At 38.3% G+C, this 27,089-nt stretch overlaps 1 protein-coding gene across 5 annotated transcripts in view; it reads right to left on the bottom strand.

Moving 5' to 3' along the window:
- ATP6V0D2 (ATPase H+ transporting V0 subunit d2) overlaps positions 1 to 26,358 on the bottom strand; it is a 56,709-nt gene extending 30,351 nt beyond the window's left edge. For 2 of the 5 annotated variants that reach the window (XM_037802343.1, XM_037802345.1), the window contains exons 1-3: positions 26,072 to 26,323; positions 18,554 to 18,861; positions 8,521 to 8,692 (exon numbers count right to left, since the gene is read on the bottom strand). In XM_037802343.1, coding sequence (XP_037658271.1) covers positions 8,521 to 8,692; positions 18,554 to 18,683 — 302 coding nt within the window. In that variant the 5' untranslated portion in view covers positions 18,684 to 18,861; positions 26,072 to 26,323. Of the gene's footprint in view, positions 1 to 8,520; positions 8,693 to 18,553; positions 18,862 to 20,200; positions 20,274 to 26,071 lie in introns of all 5 variants that reach the window. The other 3 variants (XM_037802341.1, XM_037802342.1, XM_037802344.1) reach the window with 3 other exon arrangements.
- Between the last annotated feature and the right edge of the window lie 731 nt (positions 26,359 to 27,089).

Here is a 27,089-nt window from a genome sequence, read left to right as displayed (position 1 = left end):
TCCTAAAAGTACACATCAGATCATTCCCTTCATTTTGGGGAGAGTAAAGAGTTGTAAAATAAAAAACAAAGAAAACAAAGGATAAAATATCACCTCTGGAGAGAGAAATGTTACATGTCATCTTCTCTACTTAGTAGCCATGAGGCTTGATCACTTTAAGTATGCCTCAGGTAATGAGCATAAGAATAACAGTTACGGTTATTGAATTAGCACCACGTGCCAGGCACAAAGCACAATAATCCTAAGAACAGATCCTCTCTCATTGGCTAGGTGGGAAAAGAACACTTAGGGATTTCCTCTGACATTGTGTACTCAGGGCACACCGCCGGAGGCTGCAGAACCAAGACTGCCAAGTGCTCAACCACTGTGTCATATGGCTGCCTGGTAGGAATATATTCCTCACGTGTCATTAGTTTGCCAGAGCTGCTATCACAACACGGTAACAGTGGCTTAACAAGGGGAACTTATTTGCTTATGGTTTTGAGGCTAGAAGTCCAAAATGAAGATTTCAGTGAGGCTTGCTTCCTCCCCAAAGACTGGCATTCTGGTGCAAGCAGCTGGCAATCCTCTGGGCTCCTTAGCTTGCATCTCTGCCTCCTGCTACGTGGTGAGGCCTTTCCTTTCTGACTTCTGGGTTTTCTTTACAAGGTCTCTAGTAATCCAATTAAGGCCTACCCTGCTTCAGATAGCCACACTTTAAAACTAACATCTTCAAAGAGTCATATTTGTAATGGGTTCACACCCACCAGAATGTGGATTAAGATTAAGAACATGTGTTTCTTGGAGTACATGATTCAACCTACCACAACACCTTACAAAGTGGTTATGAGTTACGTGAGAGGTGCAGTTTGGAGCCCACAAGAGGCATGCAAATGGGAGCACCTGGTCTGAGCAGCCTCCCTTCATTTAGGGTGAAAGCCCTTCACCTGCCCAGACTACATTCCTGCTCTTGTCTAGACTCCAGGCACATCTGAGAGGACTGTGTCATTTCTAAAAACAAAAACCTTTCATGCCTCTCTAATGCACAAGTTATTCCTTCAACCTAACACCCATTTTTAAAATATGGGTTAAATTCTATTTTCTTGGCAAAATCTTTTAAAATCAGAACTATTTGTTCTATCCTCTAGACTCCTCCAATTGACTACTCAAACCTCTATTATAGCCATTCCTTAATTCTGCCTTATTTCTTCACCTCCTGTAGACGCATCTGTTTGCTTCATTAGAATATAAGCTCCCAGTGGCCCAAAATTATATCATTCATTTTTTGTCTATCAAGAACTAGGGGTACCAACTTATCCCAGTTTGCCCAGGACTTTCCCAGTTTTAGCACTGAAAGCCCTGCATCCTGGGAAACCGCTCAGTCCTGGGTAAACCAGAAGAGTGGGGCATCGCAGTGTAACAAGTGTAACACACAGTGTGAAGCCTACAGGAAGTTTATACTACATCCCCAGGATTTGTCAAGAACTTGGACTAGCCTTGATGAATGAATCTTTAAAAAATTTTTCAGGGTATGAGCCTTAACCTAAGATTTTTGATTGATACTACTGTGTAAGTAATGAAGACCCTTTTTCCTTGACCATCTTATATCCAAATAACTTATAGACCCTAAGGTGGGATACTTTGAATGCTTGAGAGATTATTTTTTAAAGACAGTTAATTTCAAAAGAGATGAGAAGTTGAAATGTTGCTGGAAGTGTTGGGTAGGAGGGAAGGAAAATAAAAAAACCTCAGGCCTATATTAAATAGTCTCATCATTAAAATGCTATTGGATTCATTCCTTTGTTTCATACAACTGTGTGTAATTATAGTCTACAAAATCTCCAGCTCTTCCTGCTATTAAGTATTTAAAAATATCCATTCCAGATTTTCAAAACAAGCTTCACATGTACAGTAATTATATCACCCAAAATGTGCAATGCTTAGATTGTATTTAATATACCCACTTAATTTTAGAGTCCCTGTCAGGGTTGACTTAGTGTTTCTGTAATGTTGCCCTAGGCATTTCCTACTAGGACAGGAGGTGCCCTATATCATGGAAGCCTGTAAGTGCTAGGTAGACGCTTGACTTTTCAAAATATTCTAGAAGAAAGAGAAAATAGTAAAACGGTTTCAGAACCATGGGACACCTCTCCCCCATTCCTACAGCCTTTGTTATTATTTTAAATCTCTAAGCTCTGCAGAGAGTAGCTAGATGCTGACAAGGCTGGCAAGTCTCATGACATGATGGGACCAACCAATCAGAAGACCTAAGTTTTGGGGTAATTGACCTTTCTTGTCACTGACAAGGAGAAAATGCTATCAGTGTAGATAACTGTGGGGAAAAACTCATGAGAATATTTGTGAAAGTGCCTTTCAAGGGGTACCATGCTGAGGAATTTTTAATCAGAGGTCTAAATTAGAATAACCTGGGGAAACTTTGCAACATACAGATGGGTCCCCTCCAAGGCCTACTAAATCAGAATCTCCTGGGGGTAGGGATCAGCAATCTATCTATCTATCCATATGTCTGTCTGTCTGTCTATCTATCTATCTATCTTTCTAAAAGCTCACAGATGTTTCTGATTCTTCCGCCTTGTTATAAACTACTGGGACAGTGGCAGCCTCATTAGCTATCTTAATGATGAAACTGGAAGGGAATCACTTTCAAGGCTCTTAGTAATTTTGTGATTGGAAAATTCATAAACTTGTTGATCCTCAGTTTCCATTTAATAACGTAGATAGAAACATCTTCCTTGTGGGGTTCTTGTGAAGAGATGAAGGTAAAACATCTAGGTCAGCACTCACAAATAAGTAAGTAATTTAAATGCATGAAGAATATTGTAAGGCAATAGGAAGTATTGGTGACTGTGGCTAACCAGAGAATGCAAGATCTGACTAAATGTGCTAAAAAAAAAAATTTTTTTTTTTTTAAACACAGAGCTGACCAAACAAAATATATCTGCAGGCATGGTATCCAATTCTTACACCTAACATACTAGCCAATAGAAACCAAATATTCAAAGGCTATATAAAATATTAAAATGTTGAATTTTCTGGAAGTATTTTTCTAGCTCTGTGTAAGGTGCTGCTAAATACAGGATTATATATCAATTAAAAAAAAATTTAACACCCATTATGTACTAACAAGTTCAGATAGAGATACTAAAAAACTAATCCAAAGAGTTTACTGCCAGGAGGGAGAGTAGATTAATTAAAAGATGTCCATTACTAACACTTCTAACAATACTAATAACACCCTAACTACCTTCCCACCTTCAATCCTACCCTAACACTCTACCCAGGACCCTGTAATCATCTGCATCCTTGCATTCCATTTTTAATATCTCATTAATGGCTAGAAATATTTGTTTCTAAAGTAGTTTATTTTTAGAAACATTATAAATTAACTAGACCAAAGTGTAGTTTGTTGTGAAATAAAGATGCTTGCTTAATTAATGCTAATGTTCCTACCAGGTCTAAAAGTCTGTGAATAGGAAACAATAAATCAGCATTATCATCACTCAAGAGGAACCATTGACCAAATGACTCAGCCATTCTCAGACCTGGAACATTTCCCAATATATTTTGGGCAAGTTTCCTTTGCATCATATCCATCTCCCAACCCAAAAAGTACAAAACCAGACAACTTTCTAACTCTGTTAAAATTGGGCCATCCTCAGCAATCATCTTGGTCAGATATTATGAACTCATCTAAGATCTGAGCAAAATAATTTTAAAAAGCCTACTGCTAACATTTATTTCAAATCATTACTTTCCTGCTTGTTAGATCTGTGACACTCACCAAGTTACTCAGCCTAAGTTTAGTTCCCTCATCCCTAAAATGGCAATGATAAGTACTGAGTAAGAATTGTTACAAAGGTTAAATGAGATAATGTTTGTAAAGCACTTAGCAGAGACCTGATGTATGGGATACTCCATGGATGTTGTCAATTTTCATGATTATCATTTCTACTTCTTCACAACTAGGACCCTTTTGTCCTTGGGCTCAGGAACCTCTAATGTCTCCTTAATTACCCAGGGCAGACATTTTTGCAGGAGCATCACAGTTTGCAAAGCCTCTCTTACATGCTACTGAGAAGACAGCAGCAGGGAGGGGAAAGAGTCAGGAGAGTGTTAGGCAAAACTCCCCACCCCCAACACATACACAACACACCCTTAATAATAAATATTGCAGGAAGCTCTCCCACAATGGACGTGACTGTTTACATAAAACCCACTCTTAGCTAACGTAACAGTCTGAGCAAGGACAAAAACAAATTCTCCATAACATAATAACCTCCCTGACGTCAACTCCTTATCTTATCCTGACATCAACTCCTTATCCTACCCTGAGCAAACCAATCCCCTGGCTCAACTCCTTACTTCTCTATCTTACCCACCAACAATTATTCCCCCAACCCCCCTCCCAAAAAGCTATAACACTGTATTCCCACCTTTGTTCCAGGCTGTGCCACGCTTAGGCTTCAGCCCCGCCCCCCGCACATGGCTACAATAAAACTTTCTCCAATTGACCTTTGATCTCTTCTCTTCCCAGTCAAAAAAACCTAAGAGCGACCAAACCTGGCCTCTTGTTTCATCTTTCACATTTTGATTTTCTGCTTAAGACTTTGTTTGGAAAAGAAGGTTCTGCAGACATAAAACAAAACACACACATGCTTGAAAAACACTCTCTGGCATGCTAAAGCCCAACTTCCTTGTCCTGGCCTTCAAGACTATAATTTGCTTTTCTATCCTCCCCTTCCATTTCTCCTCTTCCAGCAAACTGACCTGTGGGACACCCTTCCCATCCACACGTGTGACCCCAGGTTCTCAGCTTTCTCCTGAGTCTCCAAATTCTATCCCATTTTCAAGCTCAGCAACAAGGTCAGCCCTTCTGGGAAGGCTTTCCAGGATATTTTGTAAAGAAATCCTCTCCTTCCTTTAGATTCCCATAATGATTGTGATGAAGAAGAAATTGCTTGGGTTTTTGGACTGAGTCAGATCCACGTTCATATCAAGTCTTCATCCCTGACTGTATATTCGTGGATTCTTAAAAAATTTCAGTCTGTGTCTCACCTACAAATAAAATGGAGAGAATAATGCCTAACCAATAGTAGGACCAGCTGGACCAAACCAGGGACAGAGGTACTAACTAAATATCTTGGCTATATCAATGATTACTTCCTGCCTTGACCTACAGTCATTTTTCTACTTGATTATTTGTAGAATTGGTGTAAGAACAATTGAAGAGCAATTGAAAAAATAATTTGATCCCTAGCCTCACTCCTTATACCAAAATAAATTACACATAGACCAAAGTTTTAAATGTAAAAAACAAATGAAACAACATCAACAACAACGAATGAAAAAACAGACAGGTGAATTTATTTATGATTTTGGAGTGAGGAAGGCGTTTCTAAGCAGGGTACGATAACCAGAAGCCAACAAATGAAAGGACTGATAATTGCAGCTAATTAAAAATGTTCAGTGTTTAAACAACCGAAAAAAAAAAAAAATATATATATATATATATATCAAACTGAGAATACAATTTTATGACATATAATACAAAGGGCCAACTTTCTTAATTTACAAAAAGCCCTAATGTATCAATAAAAAATGTTGAAAATGCCAATTAAAAATCAGGTAAAGTATTTGGACAGGTAACAAATATACATGACTAATAAATGTGGAATAATGCTTCAAACTGAAGCAAAAAGACCCCATTTTCAAGCCTATAGGTCTGACAAAAATTAAAATGATAATATCTAATGTTGCTAACAGTGTAGGGAGAGAGGCCCCCTCATGTATGTTTTTAAAGTATAAATTGGCACTGCCTTCAGTGAGAATATTTACCAAAATTAAAAGTCACATCCCTTTGACTCCCCACTTCCACTGCTATAAATTTAGCTTAGAAGAGAGCTGACTCCAAAATGTTTTGCAATGGAGGGGGAAAAAAAGAAGTGATTTAGTTGTGCATCAACAGATGACTGGTAAATTGAATCATAATACATACAAAACATGGAATTCTATGCCGTTTTTAAAAGAATGATGTTGACAAAGATATTTCTGAGAAATATTAAGTGGGAAAAAAGCACAGAGCGAATACGACTCCATTTGTATAAATCTGAAATGAAGGGGTAGGGTAGGGAGAATGAGGATCAATATACACAGATAAACATACATATTTTTCTGAAAACTACATAAGAATCTGAGAAGCAGCTATTTTTGTGGAGAGGAACTCAGTGGAGAACAAGGGGAAATGTGGAATAGAGAGATACTTCTATTTTATGCCTTCCTCTTGGAAGGCTGGAATCATGTCCTTTGATAATTTTGTTTCTTAAATATATTATTCTTTAAGTAAATTTGATATTTGAATAGCATAATGTGACATGAAATGCCAAACAGAAAGGTTTTTACTTCTAGTCTTGTCTGCTATCAGCAATACAAGGTTTACATTGATTTCCTTCTGTGTCAAAGGCCTGGGAATGCAGTTCTGTTTCCAGAGTATTTTCTGATTGCCATATTTAGATTTCAAGAAACATCTGCTACAGCATGGGGAGTCTTGCTGACTTGGACATTATTTTTCTCTCAAAGCCAAGTCATGTGTAGCAGTTGAGTCCTTCTAGCTTTGTTCAGCTTAACAGATACACTTGGATATTCTTAGTTCCATTCTTTTGTTTACTGGACTATCAAAGGCCTCTAGGTCAGAGTCATGCTATTTGTAGAATGGAGGAATGGATAGATAGGGAAGAAGGGATAGAAAGATGTTAAGAGTATCGTGATCAGATTAGCTGATTCTTTTCTCTCCCTGGTCCTTGAGGCAGCCCCATCATTTTACTCAGTACCAAACCCAATCAGCTGAGTGTAGGCTGAAGCTGCCCTTTCAGAAGGCCCCTCTGCCACCCACTTCATCTAGCCATTCTCTTAGTCTCTTGGAACCTGCCTATAAAAATCCAAAGCCATGCTTTGGCAAATCCTGATGACCATTTTCTTTTATTCAAGACAACAGTTCTCTAAGTTCCTATTTCTAGTGCTGAACACAGGGTTTAATTCCAAGCCCTATTCTTTTCTTCTCTTTCCATTTTTGGTTTATACAACTTATTCTTTCTTCATTGTTAGCTTCTTGCTCCGGTTTGCTAAAGCTGCTGTTTTACCAAATACCAGAAATGGAGAGCCTTTTAGAAGGGGGATTTATTAGGTTACAAATGTACAGCTCCAAGGCCATAAAGTGTCCAACCAAGGCATCAACAAAAGGATATCTTCACTGAAGAAAGGCAGATGGCATCTGGAACACCTCTGTTCACTGGGAAGGCACGTGGCTGGTGTCTGCTGGTCCTTTTCTCCAGGTTCTGGTTTCAAAATGGTGTTCTCCAGAATGTCTCTGGACTTCTGTCTTAGCTTCTCTCTCTCAGATCCTGTGCTTTCTCGCTTGTCTTCCCAGGGTGTTTCTCTCCAAGTATCTGGGGATCCTCATTTAGTTTCTCTGGGACAAACTCTGGGCTTCATCTCTTAGCTTAGCATCTCCAAACATCTTTCTATCTGCATTTCCAAGCGTCATTCTGTGTCGGCCCCTGAGCTCTCTTAAGGACTCGAGTAAACTTATCAAGACCCACTCTGAATGGGCAGGGTCACACCTCCATGGAAATAATCTAATCAAAAGGTCTCACCCGTAATAAGTATGCACCCACAAGATTGCATTAAAGAACATAGCCTTTCCTGGGATACATAACAGCTTCAAACCGGCACACTTCTTTCCACAAATATATTGAGTGCCTGCGTGCCAGGCATCTGCCTAGATGTAGCCTACATCGAACCTGTATCTACACAAAAAACAACTCATCGACTGGGAATGTTCATTCCCGGCTTGTCAGCTAGGACAACTGGAGAGAGACAAAGTTATTTCAAATGGCCTCTTTGGGCATTAAATATCATTTAACAACTTAATTAATAAAAGTAAAAATTACTGTTATGTGGGAATTCAAATATTTTTAAGAATAAGGGGTTTTCACATTGAAAAATTTGGAGAACTGGAAAAAATGGAGAGGAAAAAATTAACTATATATGACTGTATAACCCTCTATGTAACTATATGTATATAACTATGATGGGGGTACTTAACCTGTTATAGGAGAATCAGGGAAGGTCAAATGTGGCCTTAGAACAATGTTTGATACTTCAACCCCACTCCCACTTAAAAATACGCAATCCACAAATGTTATGTAATATTTGCCTTCAGTCCTAACAGCTGGAGCATCTTAAGTATTGGTGTTATTTACTTTTGAAAATGAAAACACTGCTTTATATGGAGGATGCCACCAACTATGTTGTCATTTTTATAAGTAAACAAAATCTGTTTTCTAATAATGCAAATATTGCTTTGTGAGTTTATAGTTGCTAAAATTTGAGTGAATTCAAACTTATAGCAATAGAAAAAGTCTTATGCCTTACTTTGTCTTAATACTTTACCTGTAGTGTTAGGAAAGTCATTTACTCAATAAATAAAATTGGGGCTTATTAGGGCTCCTTGTTTTCACTTACGTCATATAGGTGAAAAATGTGCTGAGTGGCTCCAGGGAATGATTCCGGAAATAGTGAAATTCTCCACAAAGCTTTTTCCTCATCTCAGTGTCAATGGTGGAAACAGTAAGAGGACCCGTTTGATTAGACAAAAAGTTGCCATAATCAGTGGTCTGGAGATGAATTTTCAGATCTGAAATTGAATGAAACTCCAAATCAGTTTTGAGCATGCACTAATAGTCTTTACAATGTTAACTGAATTTATGGTAACTTTCTTTATGTTAAATGCATATTTAGTTACTATCTTACTAAACCTTAACATACGGCCCATGTATGATTTAGTTTTCAGTGTTAATCTTCAAACCAATGGAATATTCAATATAAATAAGGATATTCTAGTACAACAAAAATTTTTCAAGTACCTAAGACATTTAATATTACTAGGCACAGCTGAAAAGAACATTAACAAACATCTAGTCCAGAGATGGCAATAGGTTTTCCCAGATCCAGTTTTATTTGATTGAAAATAGCTGCTTGGAAAACTACTGAGGACAGTAAGGCTCCATCCCAGCTTGGTGGAAAAGAGTAATTCATTAGTTAACATCTACTATAGGTATGGGAGGTGGAATGGGCAACCATAATTGTTCTATTTCAATCTCTATTACAGATGAAGAAAGTGAGGCAAGTGGAGCTAGAGTTATATAGTGGTTGAGCTTGAACTAGGAGATAGATGTCCCTACTCTTTAAAATCCAATATTATTTCCACTGGATTATGCCATACACCCTTTAAATAGCAGCATCTATGGTTGCCAGCTAACAGGAAAGAATTCCAGCCTCATTTGCTGTCATTCCTCCTGAACAAACCAAGTGTTTTCTACCATCTATACCTTTGTTAATCCTGACCTCACTCTCCAGAATTCCTTCCCCTTCTCCCTTCATCCCCTTATCAGACTTGGTTCTTATAATGTATCCTTCATGGTCCGGGTCATGACATTAAAATCAATTACCAATGACTGAGTATATATTTTGTCCCAGGCATTGTAATAAGCTGCTTGGATTATCTCATTTAATACTCATGGCAATCCTGTGAGGTGGGAATGACTTTTATACCTTTTTACACATTACAACACTGAAGTTCAGAGAGGTTGGTAACTGGCTGAAGATCACAGAGACAGACTGGGATTCAAGGCCAGTTTTATCTGGGATTTAAGCCAAAGCCACTTAAAACCTGTATTATACTGCCAACCAATTTAATTAGAGTATCACTTGCTCTGTAAAGCCTAATTTCTTTCAGGAAGAATTATTCAATCTCACTCATCTGAATTTCAAAGTACTTTGACAAAACCTGTAGCACAGCACCATATCAGTGTATTCATATAGTCTTAAGTAAGTTAACTCCAAAAAGGCAAATACACCATTTTAGTTATCTGTGGCTCCTTTCACAGAACCCAACACTTAAATGTTATTGAGTATCAAGCTATCAGAGAGGTCTTTGGCACTGTCTAGCACACGGCTGGAGCCAATGTAGCATCCTGGAGTTTAATAAACCACAATTCTTTCATTCCAACATTTATTAAGCATCTATTATGTGTTAACTACAGGAGAACTGAAGATGAACCAGATATACACCTTGTCCTCAAAGAAACTAACAGTCTGGTTGGGGAGAAGACCATCACAAACAGATAATTCAAACAATGTGACAAGTTCATTGATTAAGCAAAAGGCCTAGGAAAGTTTCTGGAAGGCAGTTAAGCCAGAGATGGGCCTTTAAGTGCTCTTCAGAGTGGGAGGAAGACATTCCATGAACTAGTATAGGTATGGTATGTGCAAGAAGCTCTACGCAGTTCAGTGTTGCTGGAGCATTAAGCGGGAGACAGGGAAATGTAAGAAATGAAGCTAGAGAATTAAAAGGGGGTTGATTCAAGGAGAGCTTGGTATCATGACATCCTTGATCCTGAGAACAACAGACAGTCACTGTGGATTATAAATTGATTGCTCTGGCAGTTGGCGAAAGGGGGGTTTGCAGTTAGACATAATGTGGTTCCTGAGTGGCAGAGATTCGGGATACAGGCATTCTTCCTGAATGTCTGGAGTAGATTAAGCATAGGAAATGCTCTTTAACTGACTACAGAATTTGTTTTCTCAATTATCTATTTAATTAACTTAATTTAAAACAATTGCACTTTTTTTTTTTTTTTGCTTGGCTTTTATTTTGGCAGTTCAGATTTTTATGCAATCTGACAGTTTGCCTTCTCAGTACTGAGGAATATTTGCCAACAGACATGACAAATGGTATTCCTTTAAAAACCATGATATTTTGCTTATGTGACATATGTTTCTTTTAAATAGAATAACTTCCAAACCTTTCAGCTGCCAGTGACATCCTGAAACTATATGTCCCAAGTGTTTCAGTCCCTGTAGGAATCTTGTAAAACTAGTTGGCAGAGAGGCAAATGGGATACAAGAAGGATTCATCTTCTCCAGCACCAAATCCCGTCAAGGGGACTCTTGCATTCAGATTCTAAGACAATCTTAGGATCTAAAATGTTTGCTCTGAAGCGATGACAGACTGCCATTATAGCTTATAGCTTTATAGCTTTCCAAGTGGGCTCACAGACATTTTTTCTGCCCTCCCTCAAATGCCTTTCTAAGTAGGTATGTGAAGGGTGGGATTTTGTGGTCAAGTAAGTTTGGAATAAACAGGTTTCTTTACTGTAGGAATTGAAAGTCTGTAATATATCAGTTTGAGTATCTCTTAAAAGAGTAATGTTTAGAAAATCTCCCAAGTCACTTGAAAACAGTGGAACCACCCTCAGAACACACTGTGGAAAATCACACTACTTTTTTTTTTAATCCTAGAAATGATCCAGAGTTATTGTGGCAAGTAACATTTTCCATCTTTTATTCAAAATGAGGAAATTAAATGTTTTCCAAACTGTAGCATCACTACTGACTAACTCAATTTAATGGGGCCCAAACCACATTAGAACAAAAGGAATGATTTGGCCATAATAGCAAATACCAAAATACACCACAAAGAGTAGCACAAATGTGTGTGCACTGACAAGTGTGTTCCCAGGGTCGTGATGTAAAATGTGTCTTCTCTTCTGCGGGTTGCAGTCACCAGGTTAAGGGAGGTATCCAAGGTCACCTGGCTATGAATGAATCAGGATAAAGGCTGGGACTTCATGGTGATCTTCTTCCAATTAATTTGTTTGGGCAGATAATTTTTAGAAAGATGAGAGATTATTTTTATTTTTTCTGTGCAGTATCCTGTTTGGGCCTCTCTATAGGTAAATGTCCAGATCTTTCACACTCCAGGTAGATTATGCTAAAGAAGTGCCCTTAGCGGTACCCATGGGAAAGGGGTTTCCCTGGAGCGGCTGCCGTGCTGTTTCCCACACTCCGCTGGTGCTGCGTTATCCGACCTTTCCCAATTCAGTTTCTCATCTACAAACTTGATATCGGATCTAAGCTTTCAGGTGGTTGTGGGGATTAAACAAGATGATTTAGTTGAAGAGCCAGCAAACAAAAGCACAACAAAACATTAATTCTTTTCTCTTCTCGCTTGGTCCCACTTACTTTCAAAATAATTCAATTCAGTTGGCTAAGGGCTTTGGCTTTTATTCTCTAGTCCAGAATTTCCCCAGCCATTGTATTGGCATCTGCCATCAGATCTTATAATTACTAAGAGTTTTAATAAAACTATCGGTATCTATAAAACCAGATACTTAATCTTCTTTTTCTGTTACCTTTATTTCCATTCTTAGTGTGTTGAAACGCTAATGTCCTCTTTGGTGCTTTATTACTCCAAATCCCCTGAATTGTTCCTCCATGTCTTCTCTAATTTCCACTCCTTGCTCTCCTGGTTTAGGATATGACCATCTGACACCTGGATTACTGTGACAATTTCTTAATAGATTGTCTTGTCTCCTTTTTCCAGGATCTGCTTCCTGCCTCAAGTTCAATCTTTCCTAAGAATTATTTTCATCTTGTAATGATCCTACAAGTAGCCTGGAACCACTGAAATTTGGGAGATTAAAAACAACTTTCATATTATTTATAGAGTGCTTTACCATTGACAGAATTGTTTTAATGGACATAATTTCTTAACCTCAGCAGTAATCCTCATTTCCCGGATGAAGAAACTGAGGCTAGAAGAAGTAATTTGTTTGAGTTTTCTGTGCTTGCAAGTATTTGACTGAAGACTCAAACACAACCATAATCAGACTTTCCAGGTCTTTCAAAATTTTTCCCAACCTAAATTCCAACCATATCTCCAGCTATTCTAGTCATTGAAGACAAACTGTTGTACTCCCCATGGGAAACACTTCCAGGTTTTCCTACCTGTAATTCACCCCCTGCCTGCCTAGAATGGCTTCCCATTCCTTCTCTCCACCCCCCACTCCCAGCTCATTGGCCATTTCACAGCCCATAATCCTTCTGGTTTCCATTGGTCTATATCTGCATAACCTTTGCCTCACCTGAGGTGTTCTTTCTCTTACCTGGACATTAGTTATTGGCCACATCCTAGTTATAAATTTGGACTGTTCTTGGTTTTTTAATTATTAATTTTTAAAAAAAATTATTTATAATATCTTCTCAACTGTGGAGGTGCTTAGGCAAGGAATAGTCTAATTCTTTTTCATATTCTCCACAGCACCTGAAACAATTATTGTCATATAGATGACTCTTGAATATTAGAAATAATTTGTGATTATCATCTGGCACCAATATGCCAGGAAATGTATGGACATACAGAACTTCATTATAAAGTTCAGTGGGTATTACCAGGATTAAAACACCCCATTTAGATTCTTCTACACCAGAACGAATATTTCCAAAACAAAACTCTCTGAAGGATAATGGAATCAACTAAAAAGAATCATATACAAACACCATTAACCAAAGGCAATGAAATGGGAAGGACTACCTCAGGAATTCAAAAGTCAAGCAGAGGAGGAAAAACAAATTCTTGTTGCATATCCACTGTAGTTCATGGGGTATATCCTAGGAATATTTAAGATTTACAGTTAGCAGAAAACCTTCAGAGATTTCTGATTCTCCTGGTAACTGTGATTTAGGCCAGGAAGATATCCTCTAAGCATCCTTTAAGTGTTTTCTAAGTAAGAAAATACCATGCCAAAGGTTAAAAACAGCTGGCTTAACATCACAGAGCAAGGAAAGAGAGCCAGGACTTGAAACTAAACATGCAGACACTTCTAAAGTGTATTTTCTGATTCTTACTATAAGCAAAACAAAGCTTTAGGCTGGAGAGGTGGAGCAGAGAAAAATGAAAGGTGTAGTTTTTGCCCTTGAGATGCCTACAGTATAGGAAAGGATAGATCCATTTACTCATTCCTGAGTAGGCCCCCGTGATTGGCTCTAGGGTTAGAAAGACAAATGCTCTGGGGTGACAAACCTAAGCAAATGTAACATATGCTATGCAAGATTAGGCTCAGTACAAGGTACAATGGAACCCAAAGTTGAGGCTTGTCAATTCTACATTAACAGGGATACAGCAGGAAAAGCTTCATAGAGAAGATAACTGGAGTGGAGACTTTAAAGAGAATGGTGTTCTCCAGGCAAACTGGAAAGAGAATGGAATTTGTGGTTGAAGGATTAGCCTTAAAAAAGTCAGAAGGATTCTAAGGAAAATGCTTACAAAGTAGAGATTGGCCTACTCAATTTTTAAAACTGAGAGTGAAGTTTATCCTGCCGGATGGGAAGCTTTGATGTGTTTTTGAACAGGAAAGCAACAGGAAAGTTGTGAACAGGAAAGTAACAGGATTGGATTTGCATTTTTAATACAAAACGGAAAAACTAAGCACTATAATTAAGAGGTACAAATAAGGTCTAAGAGAGCAAGAGAAAAGCTCATGATTACTTCCATGAGGAGTCTTCCTATATATATATAGTAGAAGGAATATATAGTTATACAGTGGAAGTCTCCTAAACTTGCTATCTATCCATCCACCCACCCACCACCCTTGCCACACTCTAGCCCCAGGTAAATACTATTTTTAGTTTTTTGGGGTCCTTTCAATTACCTTGTATGTAGACAAGCATAGAGAAAATATATTTTTTATTTACCCCACATTTTTCTTAGAGAATATCATCCCATACATATAGTTCTTCCCCTTGCTTTTCTGAATATATTTTGGTGATTTTCCCGTATCAGTCCTCTTTGAGTGTCCTCATTTTTTTTAGAGCTGCAGAAGATTCCATTAAGTGAATGTTCTGTAATTTATTTAACCAATTCCCTGCAGATGGACATCTTTTGCTATTATAAACAGTGCTATATACAGCTGTACAGCGGAGGAGAGCCCCATACAGCTGTCATCTCACATGTGTGCATGTGGAACTTGGAATTTCTGGGGCCAAGTGTATATGCATTTGGAATTTGGATAGGTACTGCATGATTGCCCTCTTTAAGGGTTTCTTATTTTTCTAATATTTTATTCTGTAGAGTAGAACCTCTTTAAGGCAGGGATTATATTTTATTCATCTTTTCTTCCTTGGCCCTAGCTAGAAAGTACTTAGTATATGGCTGTTGAATTAATTCCTCATGGAAGTCCCAGCTGGAGAAGGGATGAAGTTGATGTCCTAGAAAAGGGATGTAAGTGTTGGTGAAATATAATCAGCTCTCTTCACTCTTTTCCAAAAAATTGTGTCAGGGAAGCCTTTACTATTAAAGGCTCAATCCCAGCCTATTCTCACTAACTCTCCCTGAGAGCCAAGTGGGCACTTTCACCATAGATTTTAGAGAAGACCATTTATTATTAAATTCTAGAGCCCTAAAATATTAATTTCACCACATTGTCTTTTTCAAAGAGGAAAGAATATTTATAACATCCCAGTCTTAGTTGTAAAAATAAATAAATAAATAAATAAAGCTTCCTGAAGAAACTAGCAATGTTTTATTTTTTTGAAAATATTTAATGCCCCTTTGAAGTTATTTTGGTTCAGTCATTTTTAAAGACCTTCAAACTTCTTTATGGATATAGCCTCAAAGCTCTACCAGTGACAAAAGTGACACAAACAGCTTCCCTCTTTTGTACCCAGGAAAGACTGAGTTACAGAGGATTTTGGTGACTGGTTCAGGTTTTTCTGTTAGTCAGGAGCAGGCTTGGAACAGATGCGTGTTTCTGACCACACTTGCACAATTATGCCACATTAATTACAATTATGAATACTAAGACTTCTCAAAGCTTTTCTGTACAATCTTTATTTTCTCTCTTCCAAATTTACCACAAACCTTTTGTGTTCCTTGTAAGTCATTGTAAAACAATTTCTTGATATCAGAACAATTTTTTTTTGGTCCAAGTCCAGAGAACTTTAAAAGACTAAAGGCAAATTTAATCTTTGCCAAATTCGCTTCTCTTTTACATAAAGTGCCTGCTTTACACACACTCCTATAAAAACAGTTTTATGTGCTCTTCTCCAGCCGTGCATATTTTGTGCAAAAGTAAACAGAAATCCTGAAGTCCTTAACTTCTATCCCAACAAATGTCCTAGATTTATCTTCAACTCTTAATCCAGCTCAGAAGCTGACTGGGTCTCTCATTCACAGATGCAATAGCTGCATTGCTTTTCACAAGTTATTTATTTCCCAACAGCCTATGAAATAATCAGGACAGTCCTTATTATTTCTATATCCAAATGGAGCTGACATCAACTTATCACAGACCAAATCAAGTGTCTTCAATTTATACTCAGGAAGCAGCGGCATAACAGAGCCAAAAAAGAGACCCAGATATCTCTGTCCTCTATGGGTGACAGTCTGCTAGGCTGCCCTTCTAAGCCTCAGTTTCCTCAGTTATTAACTAAGGACATGAAATCCTTATTTAGGTTTATTTTCTCCACAGCCATTATAAGCCAAACATGGTTTGATGACTCACAATTGCCATTTCTGGGAATTTCCAAAGAGCAGAATGGCACATGGATTCAAACATATTTGTGAAATGAATGGTTGAAAATACTATTGGGAGGGGAGAAAGATAGAAACCATGAGGCGCGATGATGAAAAAGCCATGTGTCCACGGCAAGGTATCTTAACCAAATGCAGGGAGGGATGAGCTTCTAGCAGCCCACGAAGCCCCTGACATTGTGTGGGTGATTCTGTGTGTATGCACTTAGGTGTCTGTTTCTCAGAAAGGTTCATTCTTCGGGTCTTCAAAGGGGTCTGAAACCTTTCCTTCTCTCCCAAATTGAAACTGAAGGGACCACATTCAGCTAAGTGCCTGGAGAGATGATAGATCTGTAAAACCTCATTCCTTGTTTTTTTCTCTCCCCTCCCTCCACTGAATCATTTGATCAAAAGGGCCCTTGGCAGAAAATACTTGGATGCAACTTTTAAATTCCCGATTTTCATCTTTTTTACCTTTTTATTTTCTAAAATTCACTATGTGGCTTTAGAATGACTACCCTTGATTTCTCTCTGGTCTCTTTGAGAGAGCTAAATGGTGTTTTGTACAAAACGATATTTCATGTGTATTTTGCATTTAAATTTGCGTTCCTTAGCTCATTTAAAAGCTTGACTGAAAACGAAATAGAATTCATTCAAATGGCTTCTCTTAGAGGCACTTATTCCATCCTGTATACTCAAATTTTTTTTTACCTCAATTTATTTCAATTTTCTATACACTATTAACCTTCTCCAATTACTAAACTCTTAATCTCAAATGCTGAAGTGATCTAGGATTTGGGATTACATGGTAATTATTTATAGCCAACAAAGTCACTGTTATCATCTGAGAGAATCAGTTTCAAGTTATTTCCATGGACACTGAAAGGCGAGGGCTGGCTCAACTTGGGCAGCTTTTCTCTGGCTTTAACTGGTCAGAACTTTAATTGAGTGGCCTCTGGAGCCTTCAGCTCTACTTCTCAAGCTGCCTGCAAAGTCACCTTCAGAGGTTTTTCTGTGTGTTTACCTTCTAATATATTTCTAGGAAGCTTGATGGCCACTGTTTTCTTGCTTTTTCTAGAATAATCTGGAAGTTTTGAAAACCTTATTGTTGACATACATTGATTTCATAATAACATTTAAAAATGAGCAAGTGTAGCTGTTTTCAATAATAAAAATACTATTATAGATGTGAAATTATCCTTAGAAAGATTTTGAAAATATGGTGGCTTAACGATAATTTTCCATTTGCTGGGAGCACTTCTCAGTTTTTGATGCCTTCTCTCATGTTTTACCTCATTTATTTCTTCCTACAACTCTGCAATGCAGGCATTACGATCACATTTTACAAATGCAGAATGAGATTCAGGGGCTGTGAGCCCCAAATCACCTACCTTGACCTGGCAGAGGCCAATGCAGGGACTTTTTCCAATCCAAGGCACTTCTCTTGATTTTTTTTTTTCGTAAGCTTCAGTTAAAGACAAACCTCAAACTCTCAAAACGATAGATGCTGAGATGCTGGGGATTGAATAAAATTTTCTAGACCAGGCTTCTTAGCTTTTTAATTTTTTTTGCTGTGGCCTCCTTGGCAATTTGGTGAAAACTATGGACCCCTTTCTCAGAATAATGTTTATAAATGTGTATAATAAAAATATATAGGCTTACAAAGGAAAACCAATATATCTAAATTATTGAAAACATTTTTAAAATTTGTAATAAATAGTGCAAGTATTTATTAAGACATTAGATATCAAGATTAAATGCTGAGTGTAACATCTACTGTAACTGAAATAATGAAAGAAAGAAACAACATTTCCAGGTATCTGCAAGAACTGTAAAGGGATGTTAAACTATTGAGAATTTCTAGTGGTCACAAAGTCACAAGTACTGCTAATAACTACCAGGATTTATTGCTTAGACTAAAATTAGAGGAAATACTAAATTCCACTTAGAGAATATTGAAAATAGAGATTTTTTTTTTCCTCATCCAAGTTCATGGACCCCTGAAGTCTGGACCCCGGGAATAAGAACCAGTTTAGGACTCTCACGCCTTGGGAACATAATCCCTTCTCCATTCTTATGAAGGGCAAGATCATTCCTCACCCCCACCCCCCTTTTTTTTTAAATGGTGAGAGTAGCTGTACTGACCTTCCAAGGTCTCGCACTGGACCAGGTTGACATAGTCCTGCTGGGTCAGGAGGCCAGCTTTGCACCCTCGCACCAGGCCCTCCAGGTAGCCATGGTCTGCGTTAAAGTACAGCTCTGCACTCTCAGGCATGGGGAAAGAGGACTCAGGCGATGTAGGCTCCAGAAAACCTGCCGTCCCGGTCAGCTCCTGGAGACTGGTACGAGGCTGGATAAAGTACTGGCAACTGTCAGGCGGGCGGTCAGCTGATAGTCAGGATTCTTATGACTAGTTTCCCCCAGTTTCAGTGGCTTTCAATGGTGTGTTCACCCTGTTTTTACAGCAACAGTGAATCAGCCAGATGACCCAAGAAAACCAGGAAGCAAACCACTACTGGCAGAGGGAGAGTAAGGGAGTTGTAGGGAGTTAGGGGTTTACCGCATCCCCTCCCACAGCGACTGACCCCTGCCCCGCTCTGCTACTGGAAGGCTTGAAATGCCCAAATGTTTTATAAACAGTCCTCCTCCCTGCCCCCCACCAGAGCTTTCAATTGTAAATTACATTTGTCTTAAATTTCCTGAGGACTATTAGAAGAAAGAGACTTAAAAAAAAAAAAGTTAATTTATGTGAATAAATCAAATGTGAGCAAGTAGTCTGAAGAATCATCAGAAGCTAATTTGGCAATACAGTTGTTTGTAAAACAAATGGTTAGTAATGTCTTAAAATTCCCAAAGGCAGGTAGCTGTATCCCACCCAGTCTAGGGGCAGAGCTCTGAAAACAATTCTGGAAGCAGACACACAGACATATAGTTCTGTAATAATAAGCCATTACATTTGCAAAATTTACCTGAATCACAGACAAGGAACAAACTCTCAGAAGCTGTGAGGTCATTCCAAACGCACAGCTGCTAATACTAAGTACTTAATTAAGCCAAGATTTCCTCGTTGAGTTTCATGCTCTAAAAGGAGTGCTTGTTCTCCCATACACTTGACTCAAAAATTGTGTCCAATATCCTGAAGGCAAATGTTTTGCTTATTTAGTTTCAGATATAGAATATATGTCAAATTCTTAATTGAAGTTCAAATGTTAGAAATTCTCCAGTCTCTGTCTCAGTATTCCCAAACTTTTGGAGAAAGCTAGATAAGACCGAATCAATGTAAATTGTTTTTAGTTGTTGAAAATCACAGAGACTCAATCTTGGCTTAACTCACTGCCCAGCATTTTGAAAGTATTCATAATGGTAGAGTGTAGAGGCTCTTATTATTATCATTAATACCACCTGGCCTCCAATAATTCTACCGTTCCCTAACACCCTATGTTTTAGGTTGAATCAAATAAACTTTCCACTTTCATGGGTTAAAAAATGGTGGTTGTATCAGCAACTTCATGTAGTTCAACCTAGTACCTGGGGCTAGACAGGTTCCAACTTGTGATACAAAAATGCAATGTTTTCTCAAAATGCACTTTGATCACCTGCTTTAGAATTGTTTTGAGGTGCACCTTACAAAATGAAGATTCCTGGACATTGCTCAGAACTCCTAAATCAAAGAATGCTCACGTGCGCACGTGTGTGTGTGTGTGTGTGTGTGTGTGTGTGTGTGTTGTGTGTGGAAGGACTCAAGAACCTGTTTTTTCCTAAATTCAATTTTATTGAGATATATTCACTTACCATACAATCATTTGTTCACAATGCCATCATATAGTTGTGCACTCATCTCCCCAATCTATTTTTGAACATTTTCCTTGTACCAGAAAAAGTGAAAATAAGAATTAAAAAAATAAAAGTAAAAAAGAACACCCAAATCATCCCCCCCACCCTATTTTTCATTTAGTTTTTTGTCCCCATTTTTCTACTCATCCATCCATACACTGGGTAAAGGGAATGCGATACACAGGGTTTTCACAATCACACTGTCACCCCTTATAAGCTACATTGCTATACAATCGTCTTCAAGATTCAAGGGTTCTGGGTTGTAGTTTGATAGTTTCAGATATTTACTGCTAGCTATTCCAATGCATTAAAACCTAAAAAGTGTTATCTATATAGTGCGTAAGAATGTCCACCAGAGTGACCTCTTGACTCCATTTGAAATCTCTCAGCCACTGAAGCTTTATTTCGTTTCATTTCACATCCCCCTTTTGGTCAAGAAGATGTTCTCAATCCCACAATGTCAGGTCCAGATTCATCCCTGGGAGTCATACCCCACGTTGCCAGGGAGATTAACACCCCTGGGAGTCACGTCCCACGTAGGGGGGAGGGCAGTGAGATCACCCGCCAAGATGACTTAGTTAGAGAGAGAGGGACACATCTGAGCAACAAAGAGGCACTCAGGGGGAGACTCTTAGGCACAATTATAAGCAGGTTTAGCCTCTCCTTTGCAGTAATGAGCTTCATAAGGGTGTCCCATGATGGAGGGCTCAGCACACCAAACCACCAGTCCTCAATGTTTGTGAGAACACCAGCAATGTTCCAGGTGAGGAAGCCCAACACCTCTGCATTTCCCCCCGGCTTCTCAGGGGGGTCCTGAATATAATTATGTAATTACGGTATTTGAACAAACTGTACAAGTTAAATTGTTTAGGAAATATAAATCTTGCACCAACTAAACATCTCTTTCCTTGGTTTCACATGGAATTTGAAGTTTTAAAACGCAGTCCTTTGGCCCGATTTGCCCTAGTCCTAACCACATCTGCTTCATTTGTATCTCTAGTTGAAGAACCTCTGTTTTTAACAGGTATTCCAGGAGATTTTTATGGACTCTGAAGTTTCTGAACCACTGGTCTAATGGAACAACCGAGAATCCTTGTGCTGTCCATCATGCTAGATGCCCTCACCACCTCCTTTGTAGATTCCCATTGGGCCTCCCTTTGGAAAGAATTGACATTCACACTGAATTAGCAATAGTTACTACTTTAAAGTTTCTCTAGTCTCAAGGCAGTATCTCTAATAACCTTGTTTATTAGATGTTTATTGGACAGAAGCAGGCTTTAGGGGCAGAGAAATATTTAGAGATTATTTTCTACATTTTTCAAATTGCAGTTGCAACCTATTAGTGGATCATGAACACAAGATAGTGAATCACCACCAGTATTCAACAGACTAGAAAATTTCGAAGTGCTTAGCACATCGCTAAATGTTGTGAAAATTTTGTTTCATATACACATCATACATATTAACTCAGTTGCAATGTAAAATGTATTCTTATTATGGATCATGATAAAAAAATTGAGAAATACTACACTAAGATAAAGTAAAATAGGAAAGGTGAGGAAGGACCTATAAAGATAAGAATTCAGATTTGGACATGTTTAGTTTGGGAAGCCTGTGGGGTAATCTAAGTTGGGATGTAGAGCTGGCAGATCAGAAGAGCAGGCATAGGATAAAACTCTAACCTTGTGTGCATGGCAGACAAGATCCTTCCGGGTGTTGCTAATCTGTCTGCCCTTGAAGTTCAGCCACTCCTGCTTTTATCTCTTCCCCTTTACAATCCTCCCAGAAGTGGCCTCTAGCTCTAGTGCCTCGATCCCTTTGCATGACTGTTCTAGAGTAAATACAGTGAAGCTCCTAGAAAAACACCTGGCACAGAATAAGAATCCAACAACATGTTAACTATTATTATTATTACTTGTTTTTCTCAAAAATTGCTTAACTTTTGAGTCTCAGCTCAAAGTTATTTAACACATGCATTCCCAACAGAGGCCATATTACCCCCAAGAGGGTGAAAATTAGGAGCCAAAAAAACTTACTCTTTATGTAAAAAGCACAGATAATACATAGAGTACATAGACAGTGTATCTGTGGTGAGTTTGCCAGGGCTGCTATAACAAAGCACCACAGATTGGTTGGTGTAAATGACAAAAATTTATTGTTTCACAGTTTGGGAGGCTCAAAGTCCAAAATCCAGGCGTCAGCAGGAACATGCCTTCTTTGAAGTCTGAAGCATGTTGGTGGTGTTTCGCAGGCAATCTACAACTCAGTCTCTGCTGCCGTCACACGGCCACCTGTCTCCTTCTCTCGCATACTCCTCTGTCCAAATTTCCTCTGCTTGTATAGATTCCAGTCACATTGGATTAAAGCCCACCCGATTCAGTACGGCCTCGTTTTAACTAACAGGATCTTCAAAGATCCTACTTACAAATGGGTTCATAGCCACAAGATCCAGGGTTAGGACTTGAACATGTCTTTGTGGGGGACATGATTCAATTCCCAATATGTGGTATTTAAATTTCATGAAGGGAAGTTCGATTAGGAGAAAAGAGTCTAAAAAGGCTCCTTAATAGAGGCAATAATAAAAAATGGGTTTTGAAACACTTGTCTAGGAAGAAACCTTCTTTCCTCACCACAGGTTTCTGTCCTCCCATTGTACTGCAGACATTACTTCCATACCTTAATTTTCTTTTTGCATAGTAATTGTTTGTTTATTTAGATCTTGGCCACAAATTATATGGTTTTGTTTTGTTTTGTTTTGTTTTGTTTTGCAGCTGTGCTCTGTTTGCAGCTATGATTATAATGGCTATAAGTATTCTTCAAATTGTCTCCTTTTTATCTAGGTTTCCTTTCATGTTCTTCAGATGTATAGAAAATAAGTAAAGCATGAAATCTCAGAATCTAAGAATTGGAAAGGAACGTTAAACAGCCCCTAACAGCCTTCATGTCAGGGCTAACATCTACTGCTTAGCATCGCTCACAAAGCTCTTCTCCTGCTTGAACACCTGCTCTGACTGGGAGTTTCCATTCTCCAAATGCTGTCCATTTCATTGTTTTAAAAAAGATACATTGTTCATTTATTCTGAATCTTATAGTGATAGATAATACCATAAGATATCAGCGTAGCAGATAAAATGCAGCATATCCCAATCAGCATAGGTCTTGGTGACACATGGGCCCATTCCATGGACATAGACAATGTCCATCTTATTTTTTGGCAGATATCATTGATTGATGTTCATTCTTATATTGAATTTAAAACTCCTGTCACTTCCATTGTTCATAATATTGTCTCCTGGGACTATACAAGCCAAAGAAAATCCCTCTTTCAAATGCCAGCACCTCATGGATTTGAAAATAACTCTCCTTATGTCGTTTCTTTCTGGGAGAGACATACCTCCTTCCTTCAATTTTTCTACCCAAACATGAGGTGGGATTGTGATAGTGAAACTATAAAGGAGTTTGGAATAAAAAGATCCTTGGGATTGAGGGTCTTCAATTTTTCAACAAATATTTATTTTCACCTACTGTATGTCAGGCACTGTTCTAGGCACTGAGACAGTGGCAAAACAGACAAAGATACACCTGCTCTTGTAGGCCTTACATTTGTGTGCATGTATGCACACACACTTAATGTCCTGCCACTCACTCGTGGTGTGATTTTAGACAAGATCTCTCATACACCTGAACCTTAGTTTCCTAATCTCAACAATGGCACACTTTGATCTACACCCTTTCATGCAGTCAATAAATATTTATTGAGATAATGGAAATAAATGTGTCATGTAAATTTTAAAGGGTTATACCGAAAATTGTCAGTTATTATTCCTGTTCCTGCTTCATTGTTTACTAGTTCTGTGATTTTGAGCAAGTTTCCTGAACACTTTAAGACTCAGCTTCCTCCTTTGTAAAATGGGTGGGAAAATAGAACCTACTTCAAATGATTTGTTGTGAAGATCAAATGAGGATAAAATGTTTAGCACAGTGCCTGGCAAATGCAATAAACCCTCAATAAATGTTAACTTTGATGATGATGATGATAATTTCATCATATTTCAAAACCCTCATAACATTCTTCTGAATGTTTATGAATTCATTAATATCTGCCTTAAAATATAACATAGACTACTGAAAACAAGACTCCAGATATAATTTGACTAATGTAAGATACAGGAGGGCTATTCCCTTCTATGGATCGGATATTATATTTCTGTTAATGCAACATAAGACTGACTTCATTTGCATGAATATTGTGAATTTGACTTATTATGGTTTTGAATATACAATCAATGAAAATCCCTTATTTGCTTTAAACTGAAATTTGTATTAAACCAGGTTTTATATTCTTATATTCTATATTTATAGAGTAGATTCTTTTAACCCAATGTAAGAATTTATAAATAATCCCATTAATTTTATCTGACTGTTTTGGCCCATGTTCCAGGCTGCTCAATTCTGTTAGTATTTTATTCTTTAATCCATTTTATTGACTCTCTGTCCTAGGGGTGTGGCCTCTACAAACTTGATGACTGACAATTGTATTTTCATCTAAGTTTTTGATAAATATGTCGAGAAGACCAAGTCCAAGAAAAGACCTGAAGGAGTTCATAAAATCCTCTCCTCTCATTTCCCTTCAAGTTATATGCAGGGGCTGATTTATAGTTTTAGAAACAATAAACTCTAATCTAGTAATAATGATAGTCACAATAATTTGAGTATTTCTATTTACCCTGTGACTATGCTAAGCTCTCCATATATTGGGCATTCAAAATTTGCAGTAAACTTATTGTCCCACTTTCAGATGCAGTTCAAAGATGTTAAGCAACTTCCCATTGCCACACAGCAATAAATAACAGGGCAAGTCAAAATTCCAATGTAGGTCTTTCTTGGTTCCAAGTTCACACCCTTTATACTATATTGTATTGCCTTTTACATATTCTCAAAATATATTAACTAATGGAAAGTAACAGTGTATTATTCTTAAATATTAGGGATGTTATTCTGGTAATGGGGATCCATATTAGAAATGAATTTGTATTTCCCTATTATCTAATCACCTATTTTCCTCTATTCCTTCTTGGCCACCAAAAGTTGGATTCAAGAATTTTTATACTCTACAGCAATGTGTAAGCACTTTAGTCTTGAGTTATACCCACTAATAGACAAAGTTAAATCGTAAACATTGACAGCAAGGTGGCTAATAAAAGTGGCAGTTTACTTGACAGCCCTACTCATCTCTGATTCTTTCAACATATTTTTTAAAGGATCTACTGTGCCAGGACCTGTGCTAGGCACTGAGGTTAAAACATGGCTAAGGAATTATCTTTGCCTTCAAGGACTTCTTGGTCTGGAGGTGAAAAAATCACCAACAGTCAATTACAATCCATGTGAGACATGCAGTAATAGAGTCACGTGCAGAGTGACATGAGGGCACAGAACTAGAAGCTTTGAACTTGGTGTGGGGTAGTCAGGGTGACTGGGGAAGTTACAGGAGGTGACATTCAATCTTCTTCCCAAAGGAACAGTAGGAGTTTGCCAAGCAGCAAAGTAAGAAAAGATTGCATGAAAAAGAACATGTGCAGAGGTGAGGAGGTAGGCAAGAATTTGGGGAGTTTCAAGGACTGTGAGAAGTTGAACAAGGCTGAGCTCAGAGTGGGAGAGGTGGGGAATGAATCCATGGAGTCTGGCTTTTTACCAGAGTTCTGAAGTTGACTCCTCTCATTAAATATGGGTTTTGTTCAGACCTTCCCTGCATGGTCGGGACCATTTGGTCTCTACCAGAAGCCTCAGCATTCATGTTTGTTAGAGTGAAACATAAGAAATTCTACTCACGCCATCTCCCCATTCCTGTAATACTGAAGGATTCAGCACTGGGGCTGATGCCATAAATCCAGTCTTGATCTTATTCACTGATTCCCCTGCTTGTGGCATTCACGTGGTAGATATTTCTTTCTTGTCACATTTGGGAAGTCCTGATGTTAGCAGCTCTCCTCAAGGCATAAGCTCCAACCATCTTGTTGATTTGCCTCCAGTCCCAAGGTTACTTCATGGGCAAGCTGGCTGGTCTAGCTGCAACCATCATACCTCCATTCCAGCCAACAAGAAGGAGGAAGAAGAAGGTAAAGTGAGTGGCCTTCCCTTTAAGGACACTTCTTGAAATGTGTAAATGTCACTTCTACTGACATTTCACTGAACACAGTCACATAGCTATTGTGAACTGCAAGGAGAGCTGAGAAAAGTGGTCTTCACTCCAGACAACCCAGCTAAAACCCCCGTGACATTGAAATTAATGGGACAATGAATATTGGGGTCAACCAGAAGTCTCTGATTGTGGTTTTCTGATGTCCTCCTGTTCTTAATTAATTGTCTTGGCAACCTTACACACCCTAGAATAGGGCCAGTCTCCCTTCTATGCAAGTTCCACAACATTCTATTAATGACCTCACTTAAAAAAAAAACACACACCAAAACCCATATATATATGGTGAGAGAGAGAGAGAATGAGATTGACAGACAGATATCTCATGCCTCTAAATCAGGAGACAGCAATGCCTCATATGTTGGGCACAGAGCCGGACTGCTTTATTTAGACTGCAAGGACATATGTGTGGGTACTCTCCATCAACCCAGCCCTGCATGATAACAAAGTTGAACATCACACAACCGCATTCCAAATTGAACTTGGAGGCTAGCAAACATCCTAATCTCCTCTAGATGGTAAAATTTTAGCTTTCTAGCCCCTTTACCATGTATATGTCATCATTCCATCTTTCAACTCCAATTCACAGGATGCTCTGGCACAAAATCTCCCCCAGATTTTACCTTCTCTTGTACTACCATCTTCACATCC

Source organism: Choloepus didactylus, chromosome 14 (genome assembly GCF_015220235.1).
Source record: "Choloepus didactylus isolate mChoDid1 chromosome 14, mChoDid1.pri, whole genome shotgun sequence".
NCBI classification, from domain to species: Eukaryota; Metazoa; Chordata; class Mammalia; order Pilosa; family Megalonychidae; genus Choloepus; species Choloepus didactylus.
This window is presented reverse-complemented; position numbering and strand designations above follow the sequence as displayed.